Source organism: Podarcis muralis, chromosome 18 (genome assembly GCF_964188315.1).
Source record: "Podarcis muralis chromosome 18, rPodMur119.hap1.1, whole genome shotgun sequence".
NCBI lineage: Eukaryota > Metazoa > Chordata > Lepidosauria > Squamata > Lacertidae > Podarcis > Podarcis muralis.
In genome coordinates, this window is record NC_135672.1 from 4547026 (window position 1) to 4563577 (window position 16552).

Genomic DNA, 16552 nt, shown 5'->3' on the forward strand with positions numbered 1-16552 from the left:
TCTTTTAAGTTCTCAAAGTTATTAACCTGGCTCAAGGTTGTCCTCTTAACTAGCTAGTTGTTTAGCTGAGAATCCATCACAGTCAGTCCATCATTTGGAAAATAAGACCTTAGAGCCATCTTGACCAAAAGGGGCAACAAGACATTCTCTTTTGGCGACTGTAACCTGGTTCAAGGAGACGTTTGGCACCTTGCTTATTATATATCTGAGTTTATAAGGCTGCCTAGATTCAACCCACAAGACCATGATGTAAAAAGAATGGGCTTTTAAGTCCCATTTCAAAAGTTAAATAGTAATCTCACTAACAACTGAGTCCCGTTATCTCAGTGTGTTCCCAAAAGTGCTGTTGTGAAAAGGTTAAGGGCTATCAACACACAGTTTCATTTTTATTGACTTCTTTTATTTGTATAGACTTATTTCATTTTTACTTACATCTTCTACCTAACAGAATTCACCCACCGCTGGCTGTAACGAAACCTGAGCAGTTTCATAAGGGGCATTAAAATTATCGACAGAAAGAGAGTTAAAAGTCGGCTTTGAGCTTTAAGGGTTCATTATAATTAGCAGCAGAATTAACGAGAGATTGAAACATGTCAAAATCTGACATGGGTCTGGGTTGACTTGCCTAAGCAAATGTATTTTCAGGAGGCAATGAATTCAGGGAACGTCCCTGCCTGGCGTCGACGGGAAGAAGAGAAGCAGAAGAGTCTGACAATATTATTAACGCTTAACAAACGCCTTGGAAGGTAGGCCATCACGACTGTCGCCCGTCCTGCGGACAGGGAAGGTGAAGGCTGAGAAAAATAGCAAGGTGGCAGCACAGCTTACGTCGAAAAATCAACACTGGGGGGGCGGGGAAGTAGCCCCATCGTCTTTTAGTATTCGTCTTCTCCAGGGGCACCCTGAAAACACCTGTCTTTTCAAATCTTTACAGCTGTTCCAGAGGCTGTGTTGCAAAACATCCCTTCCAAGCCACTCCTTGGAACATCATAAGGACTAGCGCCTGTTTTTTGGGGGGGCAAACTAAGCTCTTATATGTATATATAACAAGGGACGTGGGTGGTGCTGTGGGTTAAACCACAGAGCCTAGGACTTGCTGATCAGAAGGTTGGCGGTTCAAATCCCCGCAACAGGGTGAGCTCCCGTTGCTCGGTCCCTGCTCCTGCCAACCTAGCAGTCTGAAAGCACGCCAGTGCAAGTAGATAAATAGGTACCGCTCCGGTGGGAAGGTAAACGGCATTTCCCTGTGCTGCTCTGGTTTGCCAGAAGTGGCTTAGAGTCGGCCACGACTGGACCTAATGGTCAGGGGTCCCTTTACCTTTTTATATATATATAATAAATGTTCATAAATGTACCAAGCAAACACGTACATAAATATATAAACCACATGTCTGAAGCAGCACGGGAAAACAGCCCTGAAACCATTTTGACTCCCAAACTGACCAAATGATTTCTCTGCAAGGTCAAAGGAAAATGGAAGAGCCTCCCCATTGTCTTTTCCTTCACAAATCCTGTTTTAAGGGTATGTCTGTGTATGAATAGGGTGTGAGCCTGTGACCTGGCTCAGGAACTCAGTATTTGTCTTTACAAAAGACTGGCCAGGCTCCCCAGGGTATCCAATCAAGTGAGCATTAACAGGTAACCTGCCAGACAGGTTACAACGCACTCAGATTTCTGTTGTAGACCGCCTTTTCTGTGACGTAGGTATGATGTATCTGGGGAGGTGGCCTTGAGCTACACCCCTTCTGTGATGTCGGTATGATATTTCTGGGGGTGGTCTTGGACTCCAGGGCGGGCAATTTAAAATGTCTATATAAGGGCTGGCACACCTTGGTTCTGGGTCCTCCTCCTTTCCTGCGTGTGAGGGGAACACCCTGTTGCAACAGATCAATAGCGATCAGGCTTACTGGCTGCTTTGCTTCTCAATATTCTCTGGTTGGCCTCTGTTCTTTTCTCCGACCGATGGAGAACCTGCAAAGGACTCTACAAGGGCTCTTGTGTCCCCCATAAGGGAACCAGGGCAGATTTTCGTTTATTACAGTTTCTTCCGAAGCCCCTCTGGGGAGTGTGTCCTGCATGCAAGACCGGCCAGCCCGCTACTCACCTGCATTTCCCAGCTGTTTGTAGAACCGGTATTCCAGGTGGAGCTGAGGAGCTCTGGACTTGATGGGTTCCTGGAGAGAGAGGGAGAGAGGAAGAGAGAATGGAGAGCTGCAAAAATCCCTTTATTTTCTGGTGCAAATGGGGCAACATCAGAGTCTGCATGCTCAATCAGGCCAGTGTCTCATTTAGTTCAGATTCCTGCTCTCACAGTGGCCAACCAGATAATAATAAATAATAATAATAATACAGTGGTGCCTGGCAAGACGAAATTAATCCGTTCCGCGAGTCTCTTCGTCTTGCGGGTTTTTTCGTCTTGCGAAGCACGGCTATTAGCGGCTTAGCGGCTTTAAGAAAAAGGAAACAAACTCGCAAGAACTCGCAAGACGTTTCGTCTTGCGAAGCAAGCCCATAGGGAAATTCGTCTTGCAGAACGACTCAAAAAACGGAAAACCCTTTCGTCTAGCGAGTTTTTCGTCTTGCGAGGCATTTGTCTTGCGGGGCACCACTGTACAAATAATATTTTGAAAAGCAATGGTCCCTACCTAAAGCTGGGGATGGGGAGAAAGAAGAGACAGACCCGTTTCAAAGCAGACAAACCCAGAGAACCAACCTATTATCGGAAGATCACTTACCAACTTGATCGCTACATATTCGTTCGTATAGAGGTTCTTCCCTATAAGAAAGATTTTTTTTAAAAAAAAGAAGAAAAAAAATTGTCAAAAAAAGAGATAATTGAACACACACGCAAATCCAAATTTAGGATCTCCACACTAGAAAATTCCATGACAGTTAATCCCAGAGTTTGAGCCCCACACTGGGTGAAAAAATTCCTGCATTGCAGAGGGTTGGACTAGATGGACTCTGGAGGCCCCTCTTCCGACTGCATGATTCTTTGTGAGAGACCGATGTCTGCAAAAGATGGTATAAGCCCACTTACGAATGCTTTTTTAAAAAGGGAATTTACAATTCAAGTATCACTGTCTGTTGTGATCGCAGTGGTACCTCTGGTTGCGAATGGGATCCGTTCCAGAGTCCCATTTGCAACATGAAAAGAGCGCAACTCACAGCAGCGCGTCTGCGCACACGTGGGTTGCGATTCGCCGCTTCTGTGCATGCGCGTGACGTCATTTTGCGCTTCTGCGCATGCGCAAGTGGCGAAACCCGGAAGTAACCCTTTCTGGTACTTCCGGGTTGCCGCGGGACGCAACCTGAAAGAACGTAACATGAAGCGGACGTAACATGAGGTATGACTATATAATATTCTGTCCACAAATACAGTCATACCTCAGGTTACAGCCGCTTCAGGTTGCGTTTTTTCGGGTTACAGACCGCCGAAACCCGGAAGTACCGGAACGGGTTACTTCCGGGTTTTGGTGGTCACGCATGCGCAGAAGCGCTTAATCATGCTTTGCGCATGCCCAGAAGTGCCGAATCCCACAGAGATCACGTTCGCAACCTGAGTGTCCACTGTACCGTGCTCCTCCCCTACTTTTTTAACATCTGATAAATGAAAAGTGTTCTCTTCCAAACCATGGTTATCATGTACAGAACCATTACATCTCTCTCTCTCTCTCTCTTTTTTTCAAAGGAATGAAAAGCCTATTGTACGATAAGGGTGTTGCCGTGCATGTACAGAGCGCCTCTCCCCTTGCGGTTCTGAGGAAGTTTTATTATTATTACCATATTTTTTCCATGTATATATTTTTTATTTTTATTTATTTATTTATTTATTTATTTATTTATTTATTTATTTATTATTACCATATTTTTCCCATGCGTATTTTTCCATGTATATTTTTTCCATGTATATTTTTGGAGCCCAAAATTAAGAAATAATTTAATTGCAACATTCTGTGTATTAAGACGACCCACAATTTTAAACTTAAAAAATTGGGGAGGGGGGAATATAGTCTTATACACGGAAAAATACAGTATTTCATAAACAACCAGCTTACGAAAGAAGACAAAACAATAAAACCATCGATAAAACACAACGAACAAAAATAATTCGAAACGTTCAAGAAATTAAAATGGGCAACAGACTAAAAAAAACAAAACAGATTAAAATCCACAGCAGCATTCTAAAGATTCTGGTGGGCTTGAATTTGTTCCACTGTGTTATGTTTCTTGCCCAAGCGAACAGCTTTGTTGGTTAGAGCGTGGTGCTAATAAATGCTAAAGTCGCAGGTTCGATCCCCGTCAGGGACAGCTGCGTATTCCTGTATTGCACCTCTTGCTAATTACACACAAATTAGCTGATAAATAATAATTAACTTTTAATAATTTAGTACAACTTTTAACCAAGTTGAGTACGCAGTCTATCAAGAAACAGGCCTCTTTTTCTTGCTGGCTTTTTATAACCAGGAATGATTTGTTTGCCACTGAATTGTAGAACTGGAAAGGGACCCCCAGAGTCATCTAGTCTAACCCCCTGAAATACAGCAAACACATCTAATCACAGAAGGTGGTGGCTGTTCTCAAATGCATTTGAAAATAAGCTAAGAAGGAAGATTTTCAAAGGCAGTTGAAAAATTAGCCCATCATCTACACAGAGGCATCCTTTTAAAAAATATGCAAATTTAATATACTTAAATATACGACTTATCAATAGGTAAAACAAACCATGCTAGTGTTGTGCCCAACTAAATTCTGCTCAGATCCATTGAAACTGGGTGGGTGTGACTCAACTCTGGTCCAATGGGTCTACTTAGAGCAGGACAACCCATAATTTGCAGCATCACCAAAAAAAACCTCATGGAAGTTTATGGGGAAAGATCTTTCATTGCAATGTTTATCGACACTTAACAACCATTCCAAAAATAAGATAGGTGGTTGAAAATTAAAGCTTTTCAGGACTCGGCTGAAACCTCGTAGCCCAAGCTGGATCGCTGAGACTACCTGCAGGAGCGTCGTTGGATCATTCCCAGGGTTGTTGAGGTTCGTTTGACAACAAGGAACCCGATCCTTTAGTGTTATCAGCCCAGCCCTGCGGAACTCTCTGCCACTTGAGATTCAACACCTGCTGAAAACCTGTCTATTCTGCCAGGCCTATGTAGGCAGTTAAGAATACATCTTTTCCACAATGGTTAAATGGTGTTCTAGGTGGAACTGATGTGTGTTTTAACCGTTGTGGTTTTTGTTTTAATATTCTTTCACTGTATTTTTGTTGTAAACTGCTTTTTTATGAAAAAGAAAGTATAAGTATTTTCATATAAATAATCTTTTCTAGATCGTATAAAGTGCAACACGTTCTCCTGATATTCCTAATTCTCTTTTTAAAAAAGGTTTCCAGTTACTAAATCCTGTTGACATATTTATTCACATTCTGCACCAAGAATACATTAGCGTCATCATATTCAACTGCCTTCATAATTTCCTGATTATAACCAGGTTTTTCTTTTCTTGTTCTTCCGCACCTCAGATTACATAATCCTTGCAAGAGGTAAAGGGTGTGATTGATACCTCTGTTTCATTTGGCCTGTGGCGTAATTGCCTTAAAAGTAACTCGTCAGACGCATTGAGTGTTCTGCCTGAAAAAACTCTTGACATCATGGAATATTTTACAATATTTGGTTGTCATCAAACAAAACGGGCATCTAAGGCAGTGTTTTTCAACCACTGTTCCGCGGCACACTAGTGTGCCGCGAGATGTTGCCTGGTGTGCCATGGGAAAAATTGAAAAATTCGAAAGATTTTTTTTTTTAAAAAAAAATGTCAAATTTTCGCCCACTAGGCGGGCGCCGGACTGTGTCCTGGGTATGGGTGGGGTGGGGTATAGAGAGCAGCAGGGCTCTGACATCTCCCTCTCCGCACACAGTATGGAGACGGACGCTCAGCGGGGATCAGCGGATCGATCCCCGCTGAGCAGAGAATGGTCCGCAACGTTTTTGTTTGTAAATACAGAGAGAGACTGAGAGCTGTTGACGAAGAGCTACGTGTGTGTCTTTCTTCGATTCCAGCCAGAAAATCAGCTTCGTGTTACAGCCAAACAGGCCCAGGTTGCGCACTGAATAAAGTAATTTATAATTTTTCATATTTCTGTTTACTTACTATTTCATAATAAAGTAATTATAAAATACTTTCTTTGTGCTTATTTGATTCCTATTCAAGAGAATTACTTTATATATAGTCAATATAGGCACAGAGTTAAATTTTTTAACATTTTCTAATGGTGGTGTGCCGCGTGATTTTTTTCATGAAACAAGTGTGCCTTTGCCCAAAAAAGGTTGAAAAACACTGATCTAAGGAACTGGTATGCCAGCCCTGCAACCCATAATTGCTTTTCCCCAAACCAAAATTCTTCTCCTTCGTCCAATGTGCACCCAATTCAGTTATTTAAATAGTTTCCTTCCACCAAGGAAGGCTCCCAAAGTAGATTACAGACCACTTAGAAGAGGAGAGAGAGAAACAGATCCTGCCTTTTGGGCTTACAATCTAAAAGTACACAGCATGAAAGGAAAATGGTTTTGGCACATTTTAAAGCAACGAAATTTTGGCACATTTTAAAGCAACGAAACTGATTAATTAATTAGAGGAGCAAGAGCTCAGGAACAGCAACTCACGCAGAGACACTCCGCTTAGCCTCTTCTGCTAGAGAGCGGAAGGCTTTGCACGGTCAACAGGTGCTTCTCAATGTGTCAAGGGGTGGGGGGACAAATTTCCAATTCTCTGATGGCCCCATGGAAAGCTGGCAGCCTGTCCCTTCCCGAGCGGAGGGCAAGGAATGCTATGAGGTCACGGTGAAACAGCCGAACGTTCCTTCGCTGTCCCCCTCAAAACAATTTGTCCTTGTGGCTTTCGTACGTGCAAATCTCCACCCCCCCTCTCTCGCACCTGCTCCCGGGCATCAGCGCTTTGCATCCCTCCTGACCTTTCCTGTTCCAGAGGCGTTCCAAGCATTTAATTTAAAAAATAAAAATAAAGGAAATGAAAGAATACAGACCTCGAGGGTCCGATTTCAAGGGCGTCCGGCGGAGGGAAGCTTTTGCGCTGGGGCTCATCACTGCCGCCAAGCGGAAATATGACATGTGCCCCCCGCTTTCTCCGGAAAGAAATTCCCACGGGGCAAAATAACTTTGCCTGCTCGCCCATCCCAATCCGCCCCATAAAACAGCCACAGAACCTCTCTGTGTTGCAAAGGATTCTGGGGCACCCGCCAGTTCTGCCCCTTCCTGGGGGGAAAACGGATTTCGGGCGCTCGGCATGGAGGTTTTGGTGGTGGACTACAACTCCCATTGTCCTTTGCTATTTCCCACACTGCCCAGTGGGAGCTGTAGTCCAGCAGTGCTGGGAGGGGGCCACCTTGTTTGCCGCCTGGGCGCTTCCAAGCTGGACTGCTGCAATGCTCTGCCCGTGGGGCCGCCCTTGGAGACAGTCTGGAAATGACCACCGGAGGAGGAGAAAACAGGTTTCCAAAAAAAATGGGTGTGGGTGGGTGTTTATAGGCCGGGCAATATAGAAAGGAGGTATGCAAATTAAAAGGGAAGTGGAATTAAAAGTACAGGGGTCATAACCTATATTTGCAACATGGATGACGCCGTCCATTTGCATAAAGTTTGTTTTGCACAGGGAAAGCAACTATACGAGAAGTAAGGTTACAGGGAACAAGGCAGAGGGCCTTCTTGGTAGTGGCACCTGCCCTGTGCAACGCCCTCCCAGCAGATGTCAAGGAAATAAACAACTATTTTACTTTTAAAGGACAACTGAAGGCAGCCCTGTTTAGGGAAGTTTTTAAAGTCTGATGCTGTACTGTTTTTAATATTTGGTTGGAAGCAGCCCAGAGTGGCTGGGGAAACCCAGCCAGATGGGTGGGGTATAAATATTATTATTATTATTATTATTATTAGCGACTAGAACTCCTCTGCTCAGTCCTGTGGATATTTTGCTGGGTCACGTGCGTTTAGTCTTAAGGTCTAAAAACTTTTGTAGTAATTTAATTTAGGCAAAGACAGCCACGCTCCTTGCGAGCACAGACACCTTCTTGAAAAATCCTACACAATTCCTCAGCGGCTGCTACTTCACTGTGTGGAATGCCTTCAGTCTAAAAGCTCCAGAAACTTTTGATTCTGTATAAATTTAATTTGCATATGTTCACTGACACCTCCTGACCCACACAAATAGAACTCATTTTCTGTAAAATTCAGCTCAATTCGCACTGGGCTGCCTTATTTTAAGGTCTACAAACTTTTAGAGTTTGCAGAAATTTAATTTGCGCAGAGAATGCTGCTGCTCTCTGCCCAGGCACACCAGATTTTTGAAAAATCCTGCTCAATCCCATGGCCACAGATATCTCAGTGACCCTCTGTCACAGATGCTTGAGCTGTTGATTCCCGCGTTGCAGGGGGTTGGACTGGATGACCCTCAGAGGTCCCTTCCACTTCTATGATTCTTTGATTCTATGATTGCTTTCAAGTCTAGAAGCTGGTTTTTTTTTTTTGCGGGGTTGGGGAACTGACGATTGCAACATTCAAAATACCACGTCTCTGAGGAACACGACCCGGAAAAGGAAATCTGATTTGGGCATAGCTGTCAACTTTTCCCTTTTCTTGCGAGGAATCCTATTCGGAATAAGGGAAATTCCCTTTAAAAAAGGGAAGCGTTGACAGCTATGGATCTGGGCTTGGGTGGAGTGAATGCAGGAGCAAAAAAATAAATAAATCAGAGGGTGGGAGCTCCAGCTGAGCGGAGATCTGTCTGTCTGTCTGCCAGGGGGTGGCCGGAACGAGAGGCTGCGCCTGCGGGCGGCGGAGGATAAAGGAGGAGAGATAATCCCTGGCATTTGGGAGGATGTAGCGGAAAATATAGCCTTAGCAGCAGAGCAATGGAGAGGGGCTACTCTCCAGCTGGCAGCAGGGACGTATCCTCCCAGGGAAACAGACTGGCGCTGCCAGGGTCTGCGAACATTGCTGGTGCTCAGCTAGGCGGCAGGATTACAGCGTTAGAAACTCAGATACGTAAGCTAATTGCCAAATGCCACCTGAAACCTCGGCAGCGGTGGCCGCAACAGAATGATCTGGGCAGTTTGACTGGCAATTGCAACTCAACGGGGAAACAGCCCGAAATCTTGCAACAGATGCCCACTCTGGAATGTGTGAGTGTCTGGAGGCGGTTGGAGGATGGATGGTGGCTAACGGATTGTTGTTCTGGGGGGCAGGTAGGTGTGGGGTCCTGAAAGTGGTAACTGTGCCCCGGAAGGAGCAGGTGAGCAGCTTGGGGGTCATTTTGGACTCACTGCTGTCCATGGAGGCGCAGGTCAGTTCTGCATCCAGGGCGGCTGTCTAGCAGCTCCATCTGAGACGCTCCCTGTCTCGCCAGAGTGGTCCATGCTCTGGTTATCTCCTGCTTGGACTACTGCAATGCGCTCTATGTGGGACTGCCTTTGAAGGTGACTCGGAAACTACAACTAATCCAGAATGCGTCAGCAAGACTGGTGACTGGAACCATACAACTCCGGCCCTAAAGAATCTACATTGGCTCCCAGTACGTTTCGGAGCACAATTCAAAGTGTTGGTGCTGACCTTTAAAGTCCTAAACGGCCTCAAAGGCCCACTATACCTGAAGGAGTGTCTCCACCCCAATCAAGAAGCAAGGTTTCAGGGAACCAGGCAGAGGGCCTTCTCGGTGGTGGCGCCCACATGTGGAACACCCTCCCGTCAAATGTCAAGGAGATAAAAGAACTGACTTTTAGAAGACACCAGAAGGCAGCCCTGTATAGGGAAGTTTTTGATGCTTGATGTTTTATTGGGTTTTTAATACTTAGTTGGGAGAAAATCATGCACAATTTGAGATTTCAACACGGACTAGAACCTGAGGGCACTTTTTATGATTTGGCATTCACTGTGGGACCATAATTTCCAAGACAGTCCTCATTGTAAGCCTACCAGATCGGGATTTATACTTGACCATCACATTACGCTGAGATTCTATTTCTACCCATGTGCAACTGCACTCATTCTGCGCAAATGCTTCAGAGTTTGGCCTCTCACCTTTTACCTGTCGTTCTAATCATCCTTCCCATTTTATACACGCACAGCTCCCGCTAGCAGGAAAGGCCCATTATCCAAAATCTCAGTTAAGTAATTATACCCAAACCTTGATACACGAGTGGCTGATTCGGATATCCGAACCACCAGAGCGTGCCCACTTCCACACCTGTTTGTGTTTTGCTGGTCAGCGGAAGTTTGTGGTTGACCACAAACTTGACATGAGCCAACAGTGTGACGCGGCAGCTAAAAAAGCCAATGCAATTCTGGGCCTCATCAATAGGAGTATAGCATCTAGATCAAGGGAAGTAATAGTGCCACTGTATTCTGCTCTGGTCAGACCTCACCTGGAGTACTGTGTCCAGTTCTGAGCACCACAGTTCAAGAAGGACACTGACAAACTGGAACGTGTCCAGAGGAGGGCAACCAAAATGGTCAAAGGCCTGGAAACGATGCCTTATGAGGAACGGCTAAGGGAGCTGGGCATGTTTAGCCTGGAGAAGAGGAGGTTAAGGGGTGATATGATAGCCATGTTCAAATATATAAAAGTATGTCACATAGAGGAGGGAGAAAGGTTGTTTTCTGCTGCTCCAGAGAAGCGGACACGGAGCAATGGATCCAAACTACAAGAAAGAAGATTCCACCTAAACATTAGGAAGAACTTCCTGACAGTAAGAGCTGTTGGACAGTGGAATTTGCTGCCAAGGAGTGTGGTGGAGTCTCCTTCTTTGGAGGTCTTTAAGCAGAGGCTTGACAACCATATGTCAGGAGTGCTCTGATGGTGTTTCCTGCTTGGCAGGGGGTTGGACTCGATGGCCCTTGTGGTCTCTTCCAACTCTATGATTCTATGATTCTAAGCCATTTTCAGGCAGAAACCACAGAGGGAGGGAGGGAGATGGAACAAACCAGGGAGCAGAAGAAACGAGACGTATCAGGTTCCTCCCCTGTTTGTTTGACTTTTGCTGGGCGGTCTGCAACAGTTTGGGACAGAAAGCATGCATCAAATGAATTATGGATAAGAAATGTCCCCATAAATAATGGGAATCCTCAGCCAGCTAGTTCAGCAAACCATTTCCTGCGAATGCGTTGCGTTCAGAAAGCAGGGCGGAATTTGAAAACAGTTGGGAGTTCTTGTTATTAAATATACCAAGAAAAAAGCACACCAAGAACTCAGGCCAATATAAGTTTCAGCAGTGGGAGTAGTCCCTACTCGCAAGTCAATAGTCAATAGTAACAAAAACTAATCCATTCAAAAGTATGTATTCTGACAAGGATTGCAAACTCAAATAGAGATTACAAACTCTAACAGAGATTACAAACTCAAACCCATAAAAATATGTATAACACAAGAATTCGTTACAGAATTAGAGATAAGAGTTTATGAGTAGAGATAAGTTCATGTTAGTCCATAGTCAGATTCGACCTGAAGGTCTTAGTTTCAATCATTGAGCAGAATTCAGGAGTCAATTATGGATCGGAAACCAGGACAGGGCCCTGTTTCGATGTATTCACCTTCATCAGCTGGAAGTATCGAATATTACATGAAAATACATTTAAATTCTAAATTACCATAAAATTATAATTTGTAAAACAGTATTATATAACATTTGGTTCCGTACCTAATTTTTAAAGGGTTATACATATTTTTACGAGTTTGAGTATGTAATCTCTGTTAGTGTTTGTAATCTCTATTTGAGTTTGTAATCCTTGTCAGAATACATACTTTTGAATGGGTTAGTTTTTGTTACTATTGACTTGCGGTGGTGCTGGAGGAGACTCTTGAGAGTCCCATGGACTGCAAGAAGATCCAACCTCTCCATTCTGAAGGAAATCAGCCCTGAGTGCTCACTGGAAGGACAGATCCTGAAGCTGAGGCTCCAAGACTTTGGCCACCTCATGAGAAGAGAAGACTCCCTGGAAAAGACCCTGATGTTGGGAAAGATGGAGGGCACAAGGAGAAGGGGACGACAGAGGACGAGATGGTTGGACAGTGTTCTCGAAGCTACAAACATGAATCTGACCAAACTGGGGGAGGCAGTGGAAGACAGGAGTGCCTGGCGTGCTCTGGTCCAGGGGGTCACGAAGAATTGGACATTACTAAACAACAACAACATTGACTTGCAAGTAGGGACGACTCCCACTATTGAAACTTACATCGGCCTGAGTTCTTGGTGTGCTTTTTCCTTGGAATTTGAAAACAGGCCGCGGACGGGAAGGTGCAGAGACTCACCTAGTCGAAGCTCCCCAAAGTTCCCGCACCCAATCTTCTTCCCGACACGGAAGTTCGGGCCGACCATTAAGACTCCAGAGTTGGTCCCGGACGTCCGGCTCCCGTGCGTGTTGCGGCTGCTCCCTGTCTTAGACATCCTTCGCCCTTCCTCCGCGTCCCCTTTGCCTCCTCTCTTATCAAAATCCATAAGTTTGTGGTACCCTGGCCTCTCCACGGTTACGCTGCTGCCATGCAAATCCGAGGGCCGAAACTTTGCGGGGGCCGGCTGGGGGGGTCAGGGCGGGGAGAGGGCGGGGTAGGGGGGTCGGGGGAAGGAGGGGAAGGGGAACACGAACGCGAGAGAAGAGGAAAAGGAGGTCGAAAACGCCGGTTCTCTTTTCTTGGTCAGTAAACCATCCCGGGTAGAGGAGGAGGAGGAGGAGGGGAGGGCGCCAGGGGGCGGACCGTCACCCGCATGTGCCGCGCTAGTGGGCCGGGGGTCCTCTCCTCAAAGGGGCCGTGGGGGTTCCTTCCGGCGCCTGCAGCAGGCTGCTCTCCAAAGACGGCGACATGGCGGCAAGGGGGAGATTGAGAGCGGCTGTCTTGCGGCAACGCTTCACGTCCGAGCTGGAGGGGGAACAGAGGGCAGGTTAAAATACGAAACAAGCATCTGCAGAGTTATATTTCAGGTTCATCATGAGAGCCGTTAATTCTTTTCTTTTTCTTCAAATTTTTTTATTCATTTTATAACACAAATAAAGAAAACAAACAATACAAACAGATTCTGGTCTTATCCTTATTTTTCTAAATATTGTTAAGTGGGCTTCCCCAAGTCCCACCTATCTGATTTTCATTTTACTTCATCTTTAGCAGTTTACATATACAGTGGTACCTCGGTTGAAGTACTTAATTCGTTCCGGAGGTCCGTTCTTAACCTGAGACTGTTCTTAACCTGAAGCACCACTTTAGCTAATGGGGCCTCCTGCTGCCGCCGCGCGATTTCTATTAGAATCATAGAATCATAGAATCCTAGAGTTGGAAGAGACCACCAGGGCCATCGAGTCCAACCCCCTGCCAAGCAGGAAACACCATCAGAGCACTCCTGACATATGGTTGTCAAGCCTCTGCTTAAAGACCTCCAAAGAAGGAGACTCCACCACACTCCTTGGCAGCAAATTCCACTGTCAAACAGCTCTTACTGTCAGGAAGTTCTTCCTAATGTTTAGGTGGAATCTTCTTTCTTGTAGTTTGGATCCATTGCTCCGTGTCCGCTTCTCTGGAGCAGCAGAAAACAACCTATTCTCATCCTGAAGCCAAGTTCTTAACCCGAGGTACTATTTCTGGGTTAGCAGAGTCTGTAACCTGAAGCGTATGTAACCTGAAGCATATGTAACTCGAGGTACCACTGTATCATAATTTCTAACCATTTTTTTATCACACTTACTTTCACCATAAAAAACCTCACATTTTATCACTAACAAATAATACCATTTTAAAATACACTATCTTCTACTTCTAACCCTACAGCCTTTATCCACTTCCAAAGCTATTCTAAGATTTAAATATTAACGTATTTCTTCAAATATTCCTTAAACCAGTGTTTCCCAAACTTTTTTGGGCAACGGCACACCTGTTTACTGAAAAAAAATCTCACGGCACACCACCATTAAAGCCCCGCCCCGTGACGTCAGCGCGCAGCGTAACGCCGGGAGGGACGCACGAAAGTGAAAGTTTTTTCCCTCCCCCTTGCCGGGGAACCTCCAAGCTTTGGGGGTGGGAGGAGGCAGCAGAGCGAGGGACTGAGGGACGGCGGCAACTGAGGCGGCGGCGGCTGTTGTGGTGGTGGCGGCGATAGCGGGCGGAGGAGGGGGCGGCGGCGGGGCTTGAGGAGCCATCGCCGGGAGTTGCTGCTGCTGTTGTTGCTGCTGCTGCCCGGACATGCCGGCCTCCTCCTCCTCCGCTGTCTCGCGCTCCTCCCTTTTGCACGCGCTGCCCCGCCGCTCGGCACCACCACCGCGGAGCCGCCCCCGGCTCGACGCGGATCCTCGCCGCCGCCGCCTCTCACCGCCCGACTCGCCCGCCTCCCTCCCACGGCACACCAGCCAATGTCTGACGGCACAGTAGTGTGCCGCGGAACACCGGTTGGGAAACACTGCCTTAAACTTCTTCCAATCTTCTTCCACCGTCTCGTCTCTCTGGTCTCGGAGTCTCCCGGTCAGTTCGGCAAGTTCCATATAGTCCATCATGAGTGCCGTTAATTCGACAGTCATACCTCATGTTACATCTGCTTCATGTTACATTCTTTCAGGATACGTCCCGCGGCGACCCGGAAGTACCGGAAAGGGTTACTTCCGGGTTTCGCCGCTCGCGCAGAAGCACAAAATGATGTCACGCGCATGCGCAGAAGCGGAGAATTACAACCCACGCAAGCGCACCGCTGCGGGTTGCGCTCTTTTCACGTAGCGAACGGGCCTCCGGAACGGATCCCGTTCGCAACCAGAGGTCCCACTGTATTGCAGGCATGTCCAACAGGTAGATCGTGATCTACTCGTAGATCGCGGGGTGTTCCTGGTTGACCTCTGGCCCCTCAGCGATCTCCTTTTTTTTTTGCAGAAAAAGCAAAAAAAACAAACCAACAACCAACTTTGGCTTACTAAAAAAAGCTCCACAACTTTGGGTAGATCACTGCCCATTTTTTTATGCTGTGAGCAGATCGCAGTCTATTGGGAGTTGGACATCCCCGTTCTATTGCATTCCTACTGTGGCGTGTATGTGGCTCTCCCCCTCTGTGTTCAGTCTCCCACGACAGTCCTGCGAGGAATGCTGGACAGGGAGCCAGCCCGCAATTGAGCTCAGCGGTCGATTCATTATCTGCTGGTATAGCATGAGATAGACAGCATCTTCTAAAGCAGAGACAACACCTTGCCGACAAAGGTCCGTATAGTAAAAGCTATGGTTTTCCCAGTAGTGATGTATGGAAGTGAGAGCTGGACCATAAAGAAGGCTGGTCGCCGAAGAATGGATGCTTTTGAATTCTAGTGCTGGAGGAGACTCTTGAGAGTCCCATGGACTGCAAGAAGATCCAACCTCTCCATTCTGAAGGAAATCAGCCCTGAGTGCTCACTGGAAGGACAGATCCTGAAGCTGAGGCTCCAAGACTTGGGCCACCTCATGAGAAGAGAAGACTCCCTGGAAAAGACCCTGATGTTGGGAAAGATGGAGGGCAGAAGGAGAAGGGGACGACAGAGGACGAGATGGTGGGACAGTGTTCTCGAAGCTACGAACATGAGTTTGACCAAACTGCGAGAGGCAGTGGAAGACAGGAGTGCCTGGCGTGCTCTGGTCCAGGGGGTCACGAAGAGTCGGACACGACAGCAACTAAACAACAACAGCAAATAGCATGAGCAAAGCTAGGAACTCAGATATAGAAGCTCATTGCCAAACGGCCCCTGAAACCTCGGTTGCAGGGCCCAAAACGGACCTGGGTGCAAGAGCTCCCTTCTGTCCCACAACAACTCGCGTTCATAAGCATTATTCCCCCAGCCCTGGAGGCAGAGCAGAGGCCTTGTGGCTAGTAGCCATCAACAGTCCTCTCCTCCGCCACAGATTTGTCCAACCCTCTGGCAAAGCCATCCAAGGTTGGTGTCCACTGCTGACCACTGCAGTAGAGAGTTCCACAGGTAAGCCATGCGCTAAGTGTCTCACAGCGCCATTGCTTTCTCAAGAAGCCCCTCAGAATGCAACTGTGCTCACGATCCCGGGAAACTATGGTCCAGAATTGCAGTTTTGATTTTCTCCCTTAGGGAAGCATTTCACAATCAATAATAAGAATAATAATAAGTGAAGAGCTGGTGGAAGGAGCAGGGGGAAACTTCCCCCCAAAGAACCAAAACACCCAGTTTTTAAAAAGGTGCCCTGTTAATCTGGATTAAGAGAGGCCTCTCTTGAAGAGGGGAGAAATGGCAGCAAACTCCCAAGCGATTGCCAGCGAGGCGGAGGAAGGCGGGATCATCCTCCCTAATTAAAGAGGGAGCTAAAGATGGTTAATTTTGAATAAAGTTCTGACGTCTTGCCAGTGGAAAGCCAGCGTGTCAAGGAGACAGGGCTGCTGAAGGACTAGCTTTCTACACGCATGGAAATAAAGATGAGGTGAAACCCAGGAATAAAATAACGTCTCGCCAGGGGAAAGCTAGCATGACAAGGGGACGGGAACGTTGATGGGCTAGTTTTCGATGCGGAAGGGAAGCTTTTCAGATCC

The 16552-nt window shown here is 46.5% G+C and overlaps 1 protein-coding gene across 3 annotated transcripts in view; it reads right to left on the bottom strand.

Annotated features, from left to right (window-relative positions):
* Positions 1–16552, bottom strand: part of CSNK1G2 (casein kinase 1 gamma 2) — a 53665-nt gene that overhangs the window by 17818 nt on the left and 19295 nt on the right. For all 3 annotated transcript variants that reach the window (XM_077921979.1, XM_028713384.2, XM_077921980.1), the window contains exons 2-4: positions 12316–12921; positions 2736–2776; positions 2105–2174 (exon numbers count right to left, since the gene is read on the bottom strand). In XM_077921979.1, coding sequence (XP_077778105.1) covers positions 2105–2174; positions 2736–2776; positions 12316–12502 — 298 coding nt within the window. In that variant the 5' untranslated portion in view covers positions 12503–12921. The remainder of the gene's footprint in view (positions 1–2104; positions 2175–2735; positions 2777–12315; positions 12922–16552) is intronic.